Consider the following 21,763-nt stretch of genomic DNA (forward strand, 5'->3'; position numbering starts at 1 on the left):
AATACTTAATGATGCGAAACGCTGCGATACTAATATTGCAGCGTTTCACATTAATTTATTTGAAAAAATTGCATTTACGTCGTTGTTGCAATAGAGGTGCGATTTTGTTTGAGACAGGCACAGGGCTCAAAATCGCACCGAAAACGGCTGCCGTGTGAGCAATGGAGAAACGGCTGCCGTGTGAGCAATGGAGACCCGGCTTTGCAACATGAATCCATTTAGGCCCGGCGCCCACTATCGGCACGGCATGGCAAGGAATCCTTCGGCATACCTACTGACGGCATTGCTATATAGTGTAAGTATACTTAGCAAGCGCGTGTTAGCCATATTGCAAGCTAAGCAATGTGTCGCAACAATATTACGAAATAAAGGAAACTCATTTCGATTCCTAAAAGTTTATAAAAGGCACGAGTAGGAAGATAAGTTACATTTTGCCAGACAAACACAATATCAAACAAACTAAATCTACCTCAGAGAATTTGTGGAATCGAGTTCTTCGTCAGGGTCACTCCGTGGGGCAGGAATTTCCCCATCAACAAGAACGCCACTGATCCGTAGGATTTTGGAGATGATATAGTTGGACGATAGTGCACCGTTGATTGTCTTGTTGTATGGAGTTGGCTGTTCCGGCATAGGAATCCTCACAATTTGCACATTGCGCGGGTGTGATATGTTTCCTGTGAAGATTGGGATAGCAATTTAACCTGAGATACTCTCGTTGCTATTACTCGTACATAAAACTTTGGACTCGTTACTGTTACATGCAATCAATCAATCAATCAATCATTTATTGCAAGAAGGGCATTTTATATTTTTCTTAATCTAAGTACCTACCTACATATATATTCAATCACTTTCATCGTTTGGAGTTGGAATTTAGTCAAAGAGTTCGTACAGTCAAATGCAAAAATATACAGCCAATAGCGTCAAAATCGACATCGACCTTATGTTTAGTGGCATAAAGGTGTATAGATATTTTTGACGGCTTGGTAACGTATATGTTTTTACGTTTTTTGCCGTACCTACTGCTGTTACCAGCATTAGACTCGAGCCACCGACGAAAATACTAAAACATCTAAATCAAACTCTATCAAAGTGACTAGTCACCTTTTAATGCTTCTGACCGATGCTCGAGGTAGCAGTAGGTGTATCCGATGAAGACGCCGGTTGTGACGGCCACCGCTGTGATTATGAGCATTGCCACGGCGAACGCTATGCACGTCACCCATCTTGGCTTGCTGTGAACAGACGAGACCTAACTCAATGCTACTTCAAGGCATGCTTAGCACAAGGCGCTTTCGTATTTTGCCATCTGACGGCACGACGTTTGTAAATAACGGCACTAAGGAATAGCAAAAAACATGAAATTGTACGAGGACCTAAGCTGTGGCTGTATTGCCTAACGGCGGGACTAGGCTCGGCAGTATCCTATGAGCATTCGCCACCTCCCTCGAAAAAAAAGCAAAAAAAAAACGGCTGGACGCTCGCGATCGCATTCACCATCTCTTTTTACCCTCATCTTACACCGTGTGACAGAAAGAAGTAGTAAGAACGATTGCGGTTCCGAGTGCGTTAGACAATAAGGCCTCTAAGGCTGCTGACATGATCGTTTTGCTTGTGAATACTACTTAATTCTATTTTAGAGATTATCACGATATCGTCAAATAGTTATATTTTTGTTCAAACGCGATTTGCATCCGATTACTATTATCGCCATCGATCATAAAATTATTTATTAACCAGATGCGTTCTCCATTCCTACGAGTCGCTTACTGTCAGATTTCCTTTTTTCAAATCCGTTGTTAGTTTAATTGCTTCTAAATAAAGTGGTAGGTTATTTATAAATTATTAGACGAAAAAAAAACCTGGTAAAAACTGGATCGACTGAAGAACACATCTGGTATATTAATGATCTAAAGAGTAGTAAATCTGATGAATAATGTATACCTAACTGGTGCTTTCGAATCAGATGCAAACCACATCTGATCCAAAACATAGGTATCTATCTATTTGAATGTAAACAAGATCATGCATAAAACGGTAACAGAATGAGGAGCAGAGGACACTGTCATGAGAAAAGGCACTACTTTGAAAACTATAACACCACACATAAAGCAAGTAGCTGCGATTGCGTTTAATAGAAAGCAATGATGCAGCCAACAGAAGATACCTGCTCAGTGCGGACTTCAATTTCGGTTGAAATTCCATTTGTTACTAGTATTACATGCTGAAATCAAAATTCGCAGTGATCAGCTTGATCAGAAAATCTTATAGCATTGAGCATTGGTGGCGGAACGAACGATTTAAGTACAAACAAGTCTAATAAAGGTTTCGTATGATGTCTGTACGCCCCTTTGACATTGACAAAATACGTCTTGCTGAAGTCATAAAAAGGTAAATTTTGAGAAGTACGCAAGTCATGTCATGATATTACCCAGGTTCTAGTATATCCAAGGTATATCCAGTACGTTATAATGATAATGACTGATAGTAATCTGACCACTAAATGGAGCAAGAAGAGATTGCCATTGAGTGAGGCTAAGTACTTACCCCTATGTCAGATTTCAATTTTACAGTGTTTTATTTTCACTTTTTACTAAAACAAAGTACAACCGCAAAACAACAACAATGTTCAACAACAACTTTAACAGGGGCCTTAGTTTCGCATCCAACTATAAGTTTCGTAAACTAGAGTCGTAAACTGGGTGACTGCATGAGTTGTAGAAACCTATCAAACAATCATTTTCTTCAGAACACATGTCCCGTTCAAAGTTTTCAAGGAGTATAATGAGAATTCTAAAACTATCAGAATAAATCCTAATTATAGAAAGTCACCCCGATGCGGATCTACTGTATGAGTATGTAAAACTCACTCCTTTAGAAAATTGGGCACTTTCTCCTCTTCTAATATACTGTAGCCCATTATGTTCAACATCAAAAATGGTGTATATGTAAAATATAAAAAATAAAAATATAAAAAAGAGTTCCAAACAGGAATGACAGATTTGAATTTCTATGTTGAGTATAAACAAAATGATTGCAGCCAGTTTTCATTTACGAAACAAAGCTGTAATTAATTTAAGCAAAATAAAATAAAATAAAATATTTATTTTGTGTGCAATTTAGAGGAATGTCTTGTTTATTTCAATATATCGCAGGTAAAGTGTTGAACAATATTGTTTTGGACTCCATACAAGTTCTGTCCCATTCGATTTTACTCTATGACATTTGTTATACCTAATGTCATTTATATTTATTTACAATTTGTTTTGCATGATTTACATCATCAATCAAATGTAGTTTTTTGATAAAAATATACTTTTTTTTATATTTTTATTTTATGTTTTTGATATTTTTTATTTTACATTTTTTTGTATATAATGTGCTGTAACTGTGGCCATTGTGGCGGGTGTGGATGCGGTGCGTTGTGCAGTGCCTGTGCGTCACAGATAGTTTTCGCATTTGAGCGGTTCGTTCCCTTTGAATAACTTTATCTACCTTTTCACAAGCTTTTTGAGCCCCCGCACATTATGGCCATTAGTGCCAGCCACTATTCGCGACCACCAGTGGTTCAGTCAGACCACTGCACGCCGCCACCAGTGGTTGCCACTATTGACACTAAAATACCTACCTAAATCAACTGTGAGCGCGCGAGTCGAACGACAAAACGCGGCCACAAGTAGCGAGCGCGGCCGACTCCTGCAGCTTATGGCTCGGACGACGCGGCCACTCAAACACTTGGTGTGCGCCGATGCTATACACTTGGTGTGCGCCGATGCTATACAACAGGGTTTCTCAAACTTATGGCTCCACGTACCCCTGTTAAAGTTTCTAGACGACAGCGAACCCCTACCTCCCCCCAAAGAAAGTAATAAAACTGGCTGTTGGAGAAACCAAGTTTATTTTTATTTCAATCATCATGATAATATAATGTATATAATTTATTTCAATAAAAGGTAACAAATATAGGTAAGAATCGTCTTGCCAACGAAAATACAAACTAAAACAAACAACAACAAATAACAAACACATAAGTAACAAATTTGGAGTTGAAATAAAAAATACAAAAGACTCCAAAAACCAACCTTAATCATCTTGCCAGTCTTGCAGCCACCATCACGTAAGCCTTGTCGCGAACCCCCTACCGTCGAATAGCGAACCCCTAGGGGTTCGCGTACCCCACTTTGAGAAACCCTTCTATACGAAATGTATGGACAAACGCATCCGCAGCTTGTGGTGGCCACTATAATGGGACTAGGTATACCTAGTCGTTCTAATGTGGTCGTTACTAGTGGCTCAATGTGCGGGGGCTCTAGCTACCTATTTATATTTATGCAAGTCGAACTGCACACACTTCTAGTAAAGATTAGTTATTTATGCCACTGCATCGTAATAGGGCTCCTTAAAACACGAGTGTTGTTTTATAAAACGAGGCGTAGCATTATAGGCGTAGTATAGGGTCACATGAGTGTTTTAAGGCCTAATTACGTACAGTTGCATACAATATTTTATCTAGATCCATATATTAAATCCTCTATCATGTGTTCAAGAACCATTGGAATGACCTGGATTTACAAGAACTAAATTCAAAATTCAAATTTAAATGATTTATTCAGTAAATAGGCCGCAATGGGCACTTTTACACGTCATTAACTCACTAGTGTGTCACTAGGTGTGTCTGCCCCACGAGCTGCGCCCGTTGCGCGCGTGACGACCTGGTGCTGTAAATGATGTATGAAATCTTATTACGATACTTCTGTATCGTAATGAATAGTCGTGTTCATAATAGAATCCAATGTCGTAATGCTGGTCATTAACTCATTATCTATGGTTTTTGGACGCATAATGGAGGATTTACCTACTATATGGGTGTAGATAAAAATATGTATTTCTTCACTTCTTAACTTTCCTTCTCTTTTATTTGTAGGTTTCTCTTTGCTAATTTTTTTGTATGTCCATTTGCCAGATGGCAAGGGCCTGTTCCAAATAAAAAAAAAAACACAAACAAAACCGACAAGTAAAACAATTTTACTTGTCGGTTTATATATAAATTTTATTTATGCCAAGAAAACAATACAGATAAAAAAGAAACAAAAAAAAACAATTAGGTATAATAAGAAAAAATATACGTGTCGACTTGAGAACCTCCTCCATTTTTTTCGTTTGTTAAAAATGGGGGGGATTTGGGCTCCGTGTCGCATTTCCGTGGTCGCTGATTATTGTCGTTTCTTGTTCAGGTTCGCACAATGCTGCGCAATGACAGGGGTGATCACGTGTTTCCTACTCACATACGTAGTGACACTCGGCATTGGTGTCGGCCTCGGCTACAACTACTGCTTCGTTGACTTCAAAGCAAACCCTAGTCAAGGTAAATCAAATATTGATGACGGCCTAAAAAGACGAGACACCAGGCGGTGATTAACCCTATGGTTACTCACGCAAAGAATCGTGGTTTCAAAGCCTCATCTTGTAGCTATTTTTCTGAGCTAGGAAAATAAACACAGCTTTTAGATTTTCCATTTGTACTGAATGGCAGTACAAATGGAACGTAACTGCCAACTATTTCTCAAAAAGTTTTCCATTTTCAGTGGTTCACCTGTTTAAAAAAATATATTTCCTGACGCTATTTCAACACAAAAAATAAGTAATGTGTGTTTAAATATATCCTCCTAAGTCCTCGTGTACTTTATGAAGGAATAATTAACACTAAGAATAACGGCTGAATGTATTTCAAAAAGTAAAAATTGTTCATTTAATAGAGAATTCTAAGATTTTTAAATAAAATCCAAAATAACAAAGCAGGTCAACATCTAGGTCTTAAACGCTAAGTTTGTTAAAAAATTACAGGGCTTAGGAGGATACACAAAACCTTAAAAGGTGTCAAAAAGTCAGATACTTAATCTTAATTGTTGGATCCAATAGAAAATTTCGATGTAGTTACAAAATTACGACTTTTTCCTCACAAAATTTCGTGACTTTTCCTGACGTCAAGAAATTACGGATGTCAAAACTTTTTGAGAAATACACAAATGCCCAAATGCCGATGCGAAAACTAAATGTGAACTGGGCCCTAGCTGCGATTAAAATGTATAGGCAGTTGACGGTTGCAATTAGAATGCAGTCCATCTGTAACGGTCCTTTTTTTTTCAAAATGGATACCACCTTGCAAATGCCGATATCTGAATTTCTTTGTATCGTTCACAGATGCCAAAAAAGAATTGCCAGAGGCGAGATTCAGAAGATTAGCTGAACCAGACCTCATGGAGAACCCGGTGTTTCCAGAAGTCAGAGCAGCAACCAGGAAGATGGTGACAGAAGACTACCCTCTTATGGCGACGATGGTTGTCCCCGTATGGTCAAGGGCGAACATCACTATGCTCTTACAGAAAATAAGGCGGTCAAAGAAAAACATCACTTTAGAAATACTTTCAACGTGATCCTGAAAGTGGAAGTTAATAAAGCGCACACAATATTTCACTGTTTTATTTTTGGAAAAACTAAGGGCCTCCACTAACTTGCTCGGTGTGCTTGTTTCATGTCCTCTAATATTATACACTGTGTTATTTTTGATATCCATTAACTTAAAGGAGACAACCTACAGGTCAAATGAAGTTAATTTCTCTAAGGCACTAGTGGTCTAACTTACAGTTTAAAAGATAATCAAGAGTTAAGATAATTAATTATTAGCAGAAAAACAGAGTAAAGGTCTTTAATTTATGACGTTTTTTCAATGTCCATAACTAATCCGTTTTTAACTCGCACATATTTAGCAAAAGAAAGTTGGTGTTGATATTTTTTAGAAAAATATGGCTCTGTCCATTGGAGGACAATTTTGCCAGTGTCTAGTAGGTTTTGCTGTTGTAACGGTAAAAAAAATCTAGAAAACGAAATAAGTACGAGACGTAATGGTGGATGAACGATGACAACGCGAATCCAAAAAGTTATACATGTGAATTTTTTGATGTCTCTCTTATGTGTCACGTCAATGTCACTTGTCAAGTGTGTTTATTTTATAATTGAACTATTAGCAATGACTGTGAAACTATTATAATGCATGAAAAAATATTTTTTTCGAAGAAAAACATTTTTTTTTCTTCAATTTGACGAAAAAGTTAGCTATCCAGTAGTTCATATCAATGAACTGAGCCGTCTGCCGAAGTTAATGGTTATCAAAAAAAAAACACGGTGTAGAGCAGCGCTGCGTGAGGCGGGTCTCTGCTCTATTGAAACAGCCCGCCGCGCAAATTAATGGAGGCCCTATATGAACATATACTTCATAGGTACTAATAATGTACAGCTGGTTATGGTTGGTTTATATTTTCATAAGTTCTGTACGAAAATATATTTTCAGAATATTGTATCTATATTGCGCGAATTTAGAAACTTACTTTTTTAATTAGACTTTTCGTCATTTGGTTCTAACCTTTAAAGTTTTAACCTCGTTTTGTTAAATATATGTAAGTTGGATCAAAAACACTTACTTTAAAAAAGCTTCATAAACTTCTTTAACCCTTAAATTGGCAGTTTGCCAACACGAGTCCCATCATTCAAGACTATCTTTTTGTATTTTTATTTAATGTAGAATTTTTTGGACTATAGTGTAACGATGAGGTTTGAATCATGAACTTTAAAATACTTAAAATTTTGTCAATTTAAGGGTTAACACTGTTTTACCACGCATAATTAATTATCCTAATTATTGATTATCTTTTAAACAGTAAGAGTCAGTCCGCTGTTGTTTTAGAGAAACTAACATCATTAAATATGTTGGATGTTCTCTTAAAGTTAACGGAAATGAAAAATAGCACGGTGTATATGTGTATGTACTCAAAACATTGAGTGAGAGTCAGCAAACGTTTATAATATCAGTACAATGCACTAAATGCGATAAACAACCTGAAACTCACTTATTAATCTTAATTCTATATCTCAATTATAGATCAGATCTGCCCTGGTATGAGAAAAGGCCGTAAGTGAAAAATGAAACTTTCGAGAAAAGCGGCAAAAACCGTTCGAATGTTATTTCTAGAGTTGTATGCTAGATAGAGTAACTATGATATTTGATCCTGATAGCAAATTTTATTTAGGACCTACCTACGGAAAAGTTTTATTTAAATATGTTATATACTTTGAAAAAACTGAGATTTCTATTTTATAGTAGCATATTAACTTCACAAGATACAATAATATAAAATATAGTATAAGGGATGTATTTTATACCTTCTCTCCTATGAATTTCTTAGTAAATTTATTGCTATTTATATTTTGAAGACGAACGAAAAAGGGCAGTTTAATAACTTAACCGCTTTTATGAATCCGACATGACACACACGTAAATACACTAAATGGACAAAGCAAGCCGCTAAGTAACTTAACCGCTTTTGAGGTTAGTATTTTTTTATTTTTTTTTATTTGACTGGATGGCAAACGAGCAAGTACGAGTAACGAGTATTAGTCGACGATCGATGATATACTTTAGCGGCCTTTTTAAGAAGTATAGCGAAGTACCCGCCTATAAGCTTAATTTTGGAGTAAATGTTTTATTTGGATACCTACGATAAAAGGCCGTCACTGCCTTTTTTTGTAGCACAAACAGCAAATTAACAATGATGAAATAATACGCATAAAAGTAGTTAAAAGACTTTTGCGATATTTTTAGGTAGTTTCTTAGGTTTGCCGCTTTTATGCTTGCACAACTGGAGCTACTAACTAATCAAAACAGTTAAATAATGAAAACCGCCATAGTAGTAAGCAAAGTTATTTAGCCGCGTTCTTCTGTAGTATAAAAACAAAAATATTTTTGGAGATAAATTCGTCAGTCGGCCTTAAAATGCTTTAACGTTTTTATATTTAAGTATTGTTTCTAAACTGCTTTTTTGCTTCTGACAATCCGAAAATTTTTGCATTTAAATAACGGCCTTAATGCTTACAGAACCTAAAGAAGATAGAGAAAAATCTCCCGATTGGGTCGACGTCAAATTCCTTGGACAGTTCAAATAGTATTTTATGCAACTGTATCGTAATAGGGGTCCTTAAAACACGAGTGTGGGTTTATGAAACGAGACGTAGAGTGTTTTAAGGCTTAATTACGTACAGTTGCATAAAATATTTTATCTATATCCATATATTAAATCCTCTATCATGTGTTCAAGAACCATTGAGAATGACCTGCATTAACAAGAACTAGGTAGGTATGTCTGCCCCACGAGCTCCATTACGATACAGCCGTGTTCATAATAGAACCCAATGTCGTAATGCTGGTCATTACCTATGGTTTTTGAACGCATAATTGAGGATTTACTATATGGGTGTAGATAAAATATATAATACTTACCTACTGAAAGGGCCGCTAAGGTGACTTAGCGGCTTTCTGGCATACTTATCAGGGCAGATACGATATTTAACGTTTAGCGAAGATCGAAAGAAGATCGAGGGTTAGCGACATAGTCAAGCGAATTAGTTCATTGAAGTGGCAAAGGGCAGGTCATAGTTACAGCACGGAGAAAAGATGGCCGTTGGGGTCGAAAAGTTCTCGAATGGAGCCTGTGGATCGGCAAGTGCAGCGTAAGACGGCCACACGACCACCAACGAAATGGACGAATGACCTGAACCCGCAGGTTCACGGTGGATGCAGGCCTCTTCCAACCGAAGTAACTGGAGGTATATACCTCCCTCATATGAGGGAGGCCTATAATAATATGTTAAATTGTGGATGTCCTACGACTCCACTGATATGATGAATTTCGATGATGGTGAAGATCAAAGACACTGAAATGTAAACTTTTGGAGTTTCAGTTCAAAGACGCTTCTATTTTTTTTTTTAATAAAAGCACCTTCTTAATAATGAATGACGTTGACAATTCTTTATATTTGGTGACACTCTTTCCTGACCCGGATAATACCGACATGGAGATAGGTACCGACCCTGTTTTTGTGTACAGTCAAGGGCAAAGATATCGACACAGCCAAAGTTGCAAAAATATGTATACACGACTTTATTTACTTAACATTAAGGCCGTGTATACATATTTTTGCAACTTTGGCCGTGTCGATATCTTTGCCCTTGACTGTACACGTATGTCCATATAAGCTCATGTCAGTCTTTTTTTTTTATTGGACTGGATGGCAAACGAGGAAGTGGATTTCCTGATCACTACCATCCATAGACATCTGCAACACCAGGGGGATTGCAGATGCATTGCCGACCTAGAGGCCTAAGATGGGATACCTCACGTGCCAGTAATTTCACCGGCTGTCTTACTCTCCACGCCGAAACACAACAGTGCAAGCACTGCTGCTTCACGGCAGGATTAGCGAGCAAGGTGGTGGTAGCAATCCTACCACCTGCAAAACTACACGTAGTTTCTATGGACGCATACACAACAACAGGGTCGATATTATCCGGGCCGGGAAGGAGTGTCACTGTCACCCCTTCTTATTGACATTGTTAGTAGTTTATCGTTTTGTAATGATATTTTTATAATTTTGAATATTTATTTTCATATTGTGTATTTTCGACAACATTTATTTTCCGATGTTTATTTTCTTGTAAAGGATTGTTATTTTTCGATAATATTTATTTGTATTTAAGATTTTACTGATTTTTTATTGAAGGGAATAACTTAAACGATAAACAATGGGTAACTGTATCGGGAAGTTAATGTCCAATGTAATATACATGTCCGAGAAGTAAGTCTATAATTTTCTCAGCCATTTATAAGACGACAGTTTTAGCCGTTGCGAGGGCTTACGTCGTAGATCGTTGGCAGTTTATTCGTTTAATAATAATAATAAATATAAATAAATAGTTATTTCGGCAAACGGTCTAATAGCGAAGACACGGCACGCATTGTCCGGAGGTTCCTCACTTTGCAGCCCTGACCACCGGTAGCTTGGGCGCTGCCCTGCTATCGGCGGCAAACTAGGTTAGGTTTTTATAATATTTTTTATTTTGTTTGTACTTTTTTGTACTTACTTTACTTTATAAAATTATTGTAAAAACCTAAACTTAGAACGATGATAAATAAAATGAATAATAATAATTATTCGTTATTCGCCTTTGGGCAAAGTATGTGGATCCAAAGCGAATATTGCATATGTTGACGAAAACTGTAAATGCTATCCCCCTTATTCATAAACGACAATCAAACCTATTTTGGTTAAAATGCCGCTAAAATTCGTTTGTCCTTATCTGTCACTTCGACATTTGTATTTGTTAGAAAGGGACAAAGCATTTGTTTGTTAACATAGGCTTGTTAAGTTTTATGAATAAGGGGGTATAAGTCTACCTGGGTTTGCTATCGCATTCAGTGGGTACCTTAAACGAATATAAGCATTAGTGACTTCACGCCAATATCTTGAATATATTATAAAATTATTATTTATTATTATTAATTATGCATAGTGACAACTTTGCCCAGAATGGTCTACTATTCAATTAATAATTTGAGCTTTGTAAAGTACAGTGCTAATTTGTTCTTTATAAAGTACGCTATCTGAAGAAAAATGGCCAGTGCACGTCGAGCTCATGCACCGTGGGCTACGTACCTACAGATAAAATTATGAATAGGTTTTTGTTTTCTTTATCACAAATTAGTGTTTTATCCCTATGTTAATATTACAAAGTATAAAAAGCGATCTGCTACTTTCACCCGACTATGTTACCTATTTTATCGAATGCATTTCAGATTCTCGATGTGGTTTTCGATTTGTTCCTTGGTAACGTGCGTCATACTGTGCTTAGTATGTATGCTGTGTTTTGGCATCGGACTTGGCTACAATTACTCCTACGTTGACCACAAAACTAGACACACATATGGTGAGTATGATTGATTGAGTCCGGCGTCACTTTGTGGAGTCTCATATCATAAATATCACAACTACAACATTTTTACTTAGCTTCTCAATTGCATGCACAGCAGGGTAGGGACGTCTGTGCGACACATTTTACGTACCATTTATGCAGACCCGCACTCCTCCACTTCCACATTAAACGATACATAAGTACGTTACAAAGGCCCGACTATCATAAAGTAAACATACCACACTAAATCCTCCCCGAGTACCCTCTTACGAGTTCATCGTCAAAGCTGTCGGCAAAAAACACACAGTAATCAGTATAATATGTACATATATACCTACGTACCTACCTACATGCTGGGCAGAGGCCACATCGTTCTTGGAAAATGTGTGCTTGTGCGAGTGCTAAGCGTTTGTGAGTTTGTGGGAATGTAGGTATGTACCTACTAAATTCTGAGAATGATTGTAAGGTATTATGTAAAAGTACTATGATTATTTGCCCCCACTTCATTCATTCATATTCTTTATTCATTTTTATCCGAAAAAATGGAGTGTAGAAATACGCTTCAGACGAAGCATTCGATAACTTTCAATTTTTTTTCCAGTATTTTGAGCAAGCAAGCTTGAACTAAAATAATTTCTTTACTCACTCTCGACCTTATGATAGCTAAGTTTATACAAGATATGCGTGTTTATGCAGTTCGTCCACCTCCACACTGTAAGAACACACACAAATCAAACAAACCCATCTATCACCACCACACTACACTGACGCGTTTCGAACTCAACCAGAGCTGATCTTCAAAGCAACACAACCGTACACCATGCTACCAGATGTTAGACTCAAACAAACTAGCAAGCTTGCTCGCTTACTACAGCAATAAATAATAAAAAGGGTATGCGCGCACGAGCACCTTTTGTCTCCGCGGGTTAGTATGGAAGTGCGCACACGTCGCTACGTAAATTAGTCCCAACTAACCAATATAAAATGACCCCCACACTGCGTCCATTTTGCTTAGGAGCAGGGCTCTAGTAACATTGGTTTTGTTTTGCCGTTTGAATCAAATTTTTATGATTCAATTTATACTTTGGGCCATATTGCCACATACGATTTTGTTTAGAAAATTGTATGGGCAGGGCTTGAATTGAAATATTTCCGAGTTACTTAAGACAACTTCCGTAATAAGTGATTTGTGGTCACTAAATGGCTAAAATTAACAATAGAAATATTTTTTGTTATAGTGGCAGGAATGATGAAGAAGACCCGCCCAACCGGCTATTATGGTCCTGGCTACTTCAAGCCGACAACCCAGAATAATTCAAACCGGCTGACACAAAAAGTAGTATACCGGGTTTCAGAAGAGCCTGAAACTATTGAAGTTATAAAATATCCTCCAGAAGATGTACCTACTGAAAACGCGATGGGATTGATGAAAGCTGAAGTTGCGCCGCGGATGAGACTTCCCGATCCCTTTGCCGGACCAGCTTTGACTGACTTGTATTTTAAAGGTTTCAGAACTTTATTGCCAACAGGAGGACATAGATACGTTAGGAAGTTTAATAATTTTAATGTTAGCACGCCTAGTCTAAGTGTTAAAAATGAAACTGAAGCAAACGGTGATATTGCGAATAAATCATCAAATAAACTTCATCATATAAATACCACGGAAGAATATTCTGGTCCTGAGGCAATACGAGTCGATATTAAAAAGGTAACGAATGTAGACAATTCGTCAATCTCAAAGACTATAATGAGTCTGAGGCAGTTACTTGGCTTTCTAAAAATATTGCGAAAGAAGAAAACTAAATTTAGCGTTCAAGTTATAACCCTTTAGTGTTACGCTTTATTATAATTATACGTGTGATTGGTAAGATAACTGATGACTTTTAATGCTAGTAATTTAGTCACATAAGCAATTCAAGAGATCTAACCTCGGAATGAGAGATAACAAATAAATATTATGTGAGCTAGAGACACCTCGTATAAAACTTTAAGTGTTTGTGTCCGAAAGGTGTCCTGTATATTTTCTTTAGAACCAATCCAAAATATTGAAAAGTTATATCATCAAATGAGTAAGTTACAGGTTTTAGGAACCTTTGAACAGCTCTCCTATGATTATAGCTCTCTTATGATACTGCACTTGTACCAGTATACGTAGGAGATTGGTTTGACATTTCATACGCGTCTAGAATCGGCTTTGTCAAGTACTATAGAGTGATAATTTGTTCTATAGATAGAGGTACAATTCCCTACTTTGCATATTACTGCAATTTTCTGCCGTCAGAGTGCAGCACTGTCACATACCGTAAACAGTTTTTTGAGCAGGTATCTTAAATGTGTAGATCTTAAAAAGATGACCCCCCCCTGCACAGAGCTTCGCGTAATATTCCTTGCCTGAAAGCACAGCCTGAAAGTAAAGAGCTGAGGTTAGGTTTAGACTGGCAAGAAAAATCGTGCAACTTGCATTACATTGCGAGGCTGTAAAGGCAACGAGTTTGTAGTAGTCAATCGAGCGTCGCAATGTAATGCAACTTTTTTGCAACGAGTTTTGCGTGCGTGTGTGTGTGTGTGTGCGTGCGTGTGTGTGTGTGTGTGTGCGTGCGTGCGTGCGTGCGTGCGTGCGTGCGTGCCTGCCTGCCTGCCTGCCTGCCTGCCTGCCTGCCTACCTGCCTGCCTGTCTGCCTGCCTGCCTGCCTGCCTGCCTGTCTGCCTACGTGCCTGCCTGCCTGCCTGCCTGCCTGCCTGCGTGCGTGCGTGCGTGCGTGCGTGCGTGCGTGCGTGTGTGTGTGTGATAGTTTCAGAAAAGATTTCAGATAATTAAATTTTTCATACGCAGATAAAATATTATCGCATCTGCTTAGTGTGCACCACTTAGTAGTCTGTGCGCTCTGCCACATCCACCATTACCATTATAGGTACCTAGAGTCATTCACGACGACGCGTGCCGTGGTTCTTATTACAATGTCATTGATGCCTAATTTTGTCAAAATCACGTGTCTTCATGAATGGCACTAGGTATACCTCTCATATTTCGTTTTCTACATTTTTTTACTGTACAACGGCAAAACCTCAGGGCAAAACTTACTAGACACTGGCAAAATTGTCCTCCAATGGACAGAGCCATATTTAATATAAAAAAAACAATACTTAGTAAAAAAAATAATAATAATATAGATGTCGATTAGCAACCGCGCAACCTAAGATGAAAAGAAGATGAAGGATCCAATTTTCATTAAATTTCTTTTAGATAGAGCCAAATAGAGCGCAACAGATAACATAATATCAACAAACGTCACTTCCAACCTCTGTCCACTTCTTGACATCCTTTGTTGACATCATATCGATTTAACCTGTCTGTGAAATAATTTTGAACGTAAACTTTACAAATAATGTTTTTATTCCAATTTAAACATGTCACCGGACGAATCTGAACCCTTATCATGTGGTAAGTTTTATAGTTTAAGAACAGGAAACACATCTAAATGGGTTTATTCTCTCATGGGTTAGGCTCAGCAGTGGGGTAAACAGATTAGTCAGGCTGGTTGAAGTTGGTGGCAGTAAATTTAAATGTGTTGGGATTATTGACACCAATGAAATTCTAAATAAAGCACCTTGCAGACGGTTAAAAACCAGCGTTTCCATAGAAGGGACCTTGGTTGGAACTTGAATTACAACCACGGATTCGAAATACAATCGGTTTACAGCTAACACGCTTGCGAATCAGTTGAGTTGCAGTTGGAAGCACGCACCCGTCGCCGTCTGATGGGCATGTTATAATCTTATAATTTGGCTTACAACTGCAGTTTACATAGATGGCAACAAGGTCACCCTGTTGGGACGGTGGCTTACAAACGTCTGGAACATGCTTTAAGCTTGTAGGTACTACCTAGATTCAGGTACTATACAAAACGTAACCAAATGGAATACGCATTTTACTTGGCTAAAAGTAAACAATTAATTCTATATCTGAGAAGGTGTTAAAAAAACATCCTATTCAATCATACGCAGTAGAAGTCAGAAAGCATTTAGTTAAGCATTAGTATCCATCTTTAGTTATTATTATTTAGTTTCACCTGTCCCGTCGTCTGTATGTAGTCAAATCTTGCAAATTAAATTCGACCAACTTCCAGTAGTCAGATTGACTTGAAATTTGTCATACTTATGTAAAGTCCGGCCAGGATCGTCTCGCAGGTCGGAACTCTTCAACGGTTTATGTCAGCGACTTGAAATTTGGTATGAAAATGTAGTTTGGGTGACAATGCTACTAAAGTCGAAAAAAATATAATCAGCAAAAAAGCTTGTATTAAAAATTTTGTTACCAAAAACTTATTTCTTTCAATGAAGCTACTTGGATAGATAGACTAGATATCCAACTAGACAGCAGCATTAAAAAAATGGTAATTCATGCTTAAATTACTAGTTTTCGCGATGTTGCCTGTGTAGAAATTTGTTTATTTATGTGGGATAACCACAGGATATTTCGGGCTGAAAAGCTACCCAAGTTACCAAAATGTTCTATCTATTTTCTATTTTGTTTCTTCTCCAAAGCAGAGTTTTTGCATATAACATAACCTAATAGTGACTGAAAAATTCAAATGGGTGTCATTTCAAAATAAGATCTGAATTGAAAAAAAAATACTTTCAGCAAGACTGAACTCTAACGAGGTTTTAATTTGCAAAATCTGCTGACCACTTTCTGACTCCTAACATGTGTTATAAGGATCTTAGACTACAATACTTACATATGACTGACCTTAAGGGCCTGGACACATGTCGCCGGTACGGTGCCGTCTACGGTGTCACGGCGCGGTGCGTCAAACGGCGTCGTGCCGAAACACGGTGCCGCGTACGGTGCCGTACAGAACGGCGTCGTACCATGCCGTGTACGACGCCGTGCACGGTGCATCGCTTGGTAGTTTAACTAGTTTTCGTTTTGCTGCTGAACGCATAACACGCAAGTACAACCATCGGTTCAAATATACAAAACAATTGTCGTTTTAAATATATACAAGTATACAGTTTTTGCCTTGACATGGACCAAGAAAAACGTATTCTCCTGCTCCTACTGCTAAGACGACGAATGAAGAACAGAAACGAAGATATTGGGTGAATCCATACTCCACTATTTACTTGCGTGTTATGCGTTCAGCAGCAAAACGTAAACTAGTTAAACTCGATGCACCGTGCACGGCGTCGTACACGGCACCGCGCCGTGGTACGACGCCGTTCGCGGCGCCGTGTACGGCACCGTACGCGGCACCGTGTTTCGGCACGACGCCGTTTGAAGGCGCCGCGCCGTGACACCGTAGACGGCACCGTACCGGCGACATGTGTCCAGGCCCTATCAGTTGCTTTTGTGGTCAGAAATTCGGAGGGGGGAGGGACACTAATCTCCAAAGAATACTCCAAAACTGTAGTAAAAGTATATAACTGTAGTATAATAATTATTTATTTCAGCATCTTCTGCAAGATTTTTATTCCTGTTTGTATTGCGCTGACAGTGTTCACGCTCGTAGTATTTGCGTTAATTTAAAGAAAAAGGATGACGATATCGGTTGATGGTAAGAAGGACGTTATCATATAAAAAAGACGAAGGTAGGTGCATACGCACTAAGAGTTTATTCAATGGGGTATCATCAAAAATTTGAATACATACTTTACCTCATTCATGATGATTCCGCTGAATTGTGTCTAGTTTTTTTATTATTATAATCCAGCCTTAAGCGGCATTCACATTTTATCTGTCGTGTTGTGTTGTGATGATCTCTGTCTCTCTCTCTCTCCCTCTGTAGCTTTGATGCGGCACAACACAAGCCGTTATAACACACACTGCATCAGATAAATGTGAACGCAACCATATAAAATGTATGAAACCGACACCGTTCTGATGCATCACGACACAACACGACAGATAAAATGAGAATGAGGTTTTAGTTAACTCACTGCTGGGCACAAGTTACCCGTAGGGCAGAGTCGCACCCATTTAGAGAATTCCCACATGTATACCTTTTTATTACTTTGAAGATAATAGCAGGATTTTAAGCATATTTTTTGTGAGAAACCTTCAAAAGCAAGCTTAAATAACATTTAACTTTTTTTTTAATAAGATTGAGCGATGTTTGCACTTCGCTGTGAAAAAACTTGTCTATTGACTTTGGCTCAGTAGTGAGAGATATTTGATTGGAGACAATCTATTTATATACAGGGTGGCTCATTTAGATCGGTCAGTATGGGAAAGTCTGAAACTATAAGACATACGAAGATCTATTCTTAGGAACCATGTCATCGATTTAAATAACAAGAAAAAACCGGCCAAGAGCGTGTCGGACACGCCCAAGATAGGGTTCCGTAGCCATTACGAAAGAATCAAGTAATATTTTTCTAAGCATTTCGTATTGTGTACGGAATCTTCCAAGTTTAGGTATATTTTATACCTAAGAATAGAATAGAATAGAATAAGCCTTTTTTAACACACTTAGAGCAACAGATATGATATTATTAAAAAACGGAAGATATTTTCCACGTTAAACTTAAAACTATAACATAACTAAGTGCTAATTAAGTGTGATAAATGGATTGGGGCTCAGCGTATGCTGTGGACGCACACAAAAGTGCGCATGCACACAGCGCTGCTTTACAGCCCAACCCTTTACACTTGCTGCATATCTTTGTGTTTAACACTGTGGGTAGGTTCGATTATAAAATCGGATGGTAAAAGAATAAGGCTAATATACTAAGGCTGCTATTTACTCTTAAACTACTAATAATTCTCAAGCAATCTTAGCCGTTATAATTTTCCTTGTAAACTTGATATACATACTACTATCCTGAATTTATTCCAATTTTTCCACCCAACAGTTTAGATCTTAGCAGGGGGGAGGACGCTCGATTTTAATGAACATTTTCACTTTAAAGTTGAATATTTCGCAAACATATCACTGAATCGATCTTGAAAAATGGTTTTAAAAGACCTATCCAACGATACCCCACACTATAGGGTTAGTCGAGGAAAAAAAACACCACCACTTTACGTCTATGGGTGGTAAACAAAATTTTTTTTTTAGTTTTTTATTTTACCTCTGTCAGTAATAAAGGTCTCTGAGCTTAGCTGTGGACGGACAGACAGACAGACAGACGGGCAGACATGGCGAAACTATAAGGCTTTGACTACGCAACCCTAAAAAACTGCATTCATACATTTAAAAAAAATGTTCTCAACTCGGGAATCGAACCCGGACGTTTTGAAAAAAAAAACTTACATTATTAGAGAGTATGAAAACAATGCATTTTAGTCATTCTAGGTATCGTGTATCATTGTAACATTTAATAATATAAGTTTCGTACTGAGAACAAGTTTTTTTTAAATGTTTGAATGTTTTTCTTGTTACTAAATCGATGACATGATTCCTAAGAACAGATCTTCGTAATATGTCTTATAGTTTCAGACTTTCCCATACTGACTGATATAAATGAGACACCCTGTACATATAAATTGTTGAACGGTATTCAGTATCAGAGCAACGATCGGCTGCATCTATTTGGCTAATTGTATAGTCGGGAAACTTAATCGCGTCGCATACCAAGGTAGAATCTTTTCCTAATCAATTTTGCTATGTGTGAGATGGGCAGATGTATGAGATGCAATATGACATTAGCAGCACAAAGTTCCACCCTGATACGTGACTCCGTTTCCTCGACTGCACAAACATGCGAAGTCGAGGAGGGCAGCTAGTTTTATAAGTGCTCTCTCAATTGGAGAGATGATTCCACCACTCTGTTTATTTCTTAGTATAAATAATACAGAATATAACTTTTCTTTATATTACTACTAAGGGGCTGTTTCACCATCCATTGATTAGTGTTAACTGACAGTTAAATGTGATGCTGTCTCTGTCTATTCGAACAAAACAAATAGAGCATTTAACCGTCAGTTAACACTAATCAATGGATGGTGAAACAGCCCCTAAATCGCTTTCCAGTTGCTGCTTTTGTTCTTACCTTGTCGGAGCTTGCTGCTTGCTGTTTTTATTTATTTGTGGACTACTCTCCTTGTGTTTGTTTAAAGCAGGAGCGTTTACGGGTCAAAGTAAGACTCAAATGTTTAATTCCCTTACAAGCATGGTAGTTTAAAAATTGATTCAGAATCAGCACATGGTTGAGTTAACATGACTGAACTGATCACCCCTTTAAAGTTTTTCCATCAGCATAAGTAAGTATTTGGCGCAATTATGTTATTGATGCATTAAAAGTCAAAGTTTATTGCATTTAGTCAAGTTTGGCGTTTAGTCAAGTTAACCCTACCACCAGCTGAAATATTACGTACTCAACAAGACGCGTAAGTCATGGTAGTCTATTGATTTGACTTATGGCATCTCAAGCAGGGGTCGTGGGTTCGAGCATATACTTGCACCTCTGAGTTTTTCGCAATTAGTTATGTGCAAAACTATGTAGGTACTTATCAAATTTTTCATAAGCTTCACGGGGAAGGAAACCATTCTGAAGAAACCTGCACACACGTGCGAAGAAATTCAATGGTGTGTCTGAAGTTCACAATCCGCAATAGGCCCGCGTGAGAACTGCGGCCCAAGCCGTTTTGTCTTGAGAGGTTTGTACCCAGCAGTGGGACGTATTTATAGGCCAAGATGATTAGGGGAAAGCCTGTGTCCAAAAGTGGAAATCCTATGTCCAGCAGTGGACATTCTACGTCTGATATGATGATGGTGATCACTAAGCAGGGCGCAAGGTAATCAAGGTATAGATAGTACCACGAAAGTTGAAGTGAATGGTTACACACACAGCCACAAAAAGAACTGATTGCAAAAAAGGAGAATGAATGAAATGAATGAGTAAATGTCAAAAACCTGCTGTCATAACATGACATGTTAGCTGTGTGTGTAATCATTCACTTCAACTCTCGTGGTACTACCTGTATTCCCCATGCCCCATATGTTAATCTGCTGCGTTTTAGTATATACCAGAATCCCCTCATGGGCTCGCCAACTATACTATATACTAATAAGACTTATATTTTACAGCGTCACCGTCACCAAATTTTTCACAGCTTACAAATTTTTCCTTTAGTTTGAGAGAAGGATTTGAACGTTTGATGGAATAAAATGACCGAAGAAATAACATCTGCTTAGAAAAAACTATTTAAGGTAGTCAGTGGCTGTATTTACGATAATGATGTCAAAACTGTTAAAAGACGAGGTTTCTGGATTATTTTACTTACTATTTATTAAATCGATGCTATTTTAACAATAACTGGTATTAATTCAACGCTCTTAAGTAGGTACTCTTTTAGAATTTTCTATTTAAAGATACCTTAAGTTAAATACTCCTTCAGAAGTATGTACTTACCTACTAGCTGTTGCCCGCGACTCTGTCCGCGTAGTTGGTATTCGTTTATCGCTAACCCGCGGGAACTATGCAACTTTCCGGGATAAAAACTATCCTATGTCCTTCCCCGGGAGCTGTGCCCGGGAGTCAAAATATCTGTATACCGAATTTCATCTAAATTGGTTCAGCGGTTTAGACGTGATTGAGTAACAAACATCCAAACATCCAAACCTCCAAATATCCAAACATGCTCGCAGACTTTCACATTTTATATTAGTAGGAAGTAAGTAGAGTAGGTAAGAAGTAGGATGGCTACAATGTTTGTTTGAGATATTTAGTTCAGTAGCTGCTGAATTGTTGAGATAATTTTTCTCCCTTTTCACTTACACAGATAAGCACCGATAGGTACAGTCAACGTCATAAATAAGTGGTTATTTCTATACCTTGTCGCTTTCACTCGTGTTCGTATGGCTTTTCAAACACGACGTTAAAGTGTCAAAGTACAAAAGTGATCACTTATTTATGACGTTGACTGTACACAGTTGCCTTCACAAGACTGATAAAGCAGCTATTTTGCTTTTGTACTGTTCTTTTGTTTTTATTTTCATACTAGTGTCTATCGTA

General features: G+C 37.8%; 3 protein-coding genes and 1 long non-coding RNA gene across 7 annotated transcripts; 3 read left to right on the forward strand and 1 right to left on the reverse strand.

Annotated features, from left to right (window-relative positions):
• Window positions 1-388: 388 nt before the first annotated feature.
• On the reverse strand, window positions 389-12,017 carry LOC141436948 (uncharacterized). 3 transcript variants are annotated; one of them, XM_074100094.1, is made up of 3 exons: window positions 11,955-12,017; window positions 1,108-1,238; window positions 389-677 (listed from the first exon to the last, which is right to left on the reverse strand). In XM_074100094.1, exons 1-3 carry the CDS (start codon window positions 11,999-12,001, stop codon window positions 466-468), a joined length of 390 nt encoding a protein of 129 aa, XP_073956195.1. In that variant the 5' UTR covers window positions 12,002-12,017; the 3' UTR covers window positions 389-465. The 3 variants fall into 3 exon arrangements, with proteins under 3 accessions (XP_073956195.1, XP_073956194.1, XP_073956196.1); XM_074100093.1 differs by lacking the exon at window positions 11,955-12,017 and adding an exon at window positions 2,874-2,996; XM_074100095.1 differs by lacking the exon at window positions 11,955-12,017 and adding an exon at window positions 2,171-2,321.
• LOC141436947 (uncharacterized) lies at window positions 3,273-6,472 on the forward strand. Its single transcript, XM_074100092.1, has 3 exons — window positions 3,273-3,469; window positions 5,238-5,368; window positions 6,205-6,472. Exons 1-3 carry the CDS (start codon window positions 3,381-3,383, stop codon window positions 6,435-6,437), a joined length of 453 nt encoding a protein of 150 aa, XP_073956193.1. The 5' UTR covers window positions 3,273-3,380; the 3' UTR covers window positions 6,438-6,472.
• On the forward strand, window positions 10,519-13,674 carry LOC141436946 (uncharacterized). The gene is made up of 3 exons (XM_074100091.1): window positions 10,519-10,689; window positions 11,688-11,818; window positions 13,042-13,674. Exons 1-3 carry the CDS (start codon window positions 10,637-10,639, stop codon window positions 13,632-13,634), a joined length of 777 nt encoding a protein of 258 aa, XP_073956192.1. The 5' UTR covers window positions 10,519-10,636; the 3' UTR covers window positions 13,635-13,674.
• A 1,295-nt stretch (window positions 13,675-14,969) lies between these two features.
• Window positions 14,970-21,043, forward strand: LOC141437334 (uncharacterized). Of its 2 annotated transcripts, none has more exons than XR_012452377.1 (4): window positions 14,970-15,245; window positions 17,258-17,361; window positions 19,780-19,886; window positions 20,836-21,043. It is a non-coding gene; the product is annotated as an uncharacterized lncRNA (long non-coding RNA). The 2 variants fall into 2 exon arrangements; XR_012452376.1 differs by having other exon boundaries at window positions 14,971-15,245; window positions 17,258-17,395.
• Window positions 21,044-21,763: the final 720 nt, after the last annotated feature.

Source organism: Choristoneura fumiferana, chromosome 17 (genome assembly GCF_025370935.1).
Source record: "Choristoneura fumiferana chromosome 17, NRCan_CFum_1, whole genome shotgun sequence".
Taxonomy (NCBI): Eukaryota; Metazoa; Arthropoda; class Insecta; order Lepidoptera; family Tortricidae; genus Choristoneura; species Choristoneura fumiferana.

Coding starts and splice junctions, on each gene's coding strand:
- LOC141436948 (XM_074100093.1), bottom strand. CDS start 2,935: ATGTTGAACATAATGGGCTACAGTATATTAGAAGAGGAGAAAGTGCCC. Junction 1,239..2,873: donor GTGCCCAATTTTCTAAAGGA/GTGAGTTTTACA, acceptor GTCTGTTCACAG/CAAGCCAAGATGGGTGACGT. Junction 678..1,107: donor TCGGTCAGAAGCATTAAAAG/GTGACTAGTCAC, acceptor CAATCTTCACAG/GAAACATATCACACCCGCGC.
- LOC141436947 (XM_074100092.1), top strand. CDS start 3,381: ATGTGCTGTAACTGTGGCCATTGTGGCGGGTGTGGATGCGGTGCGTTG. Junction 3,470..5,237: donor ATAGTTTTCGCATTTGAGCG/GTTCGTTCCCTT, acceptor TTTCTTGTTCAG/GTTCGCACAATGCTGCGCAA. Junction 5,369..6,204: donor CAAAGCAAACCCTAGTCAAG/GTAAATCAAATA, acceptor TATCGTTCACAG/ATGCCAAAAAAGAATTGCCA.
- LOC141436946 (XM_074100091.1), top strand. CDS start 10,637: ATGGGTAACTGTATCGGGAAGTTAATGTCCAATGTAATATACATGTCC. Junction 10,690..11,687: donor GTAATATACATGTCCGAGAA/GTAAGTCTATAA, acceptor AATGCATTTCAG/ATTCTCGATGTGGTTTTCGA. Junction 11,819..13,041: donor CAAAACTAGACACACATATG/GTGAGTATGATT, acceptor TTTTTGTTATAG/TGGCAGGAATGATGAAGAAG.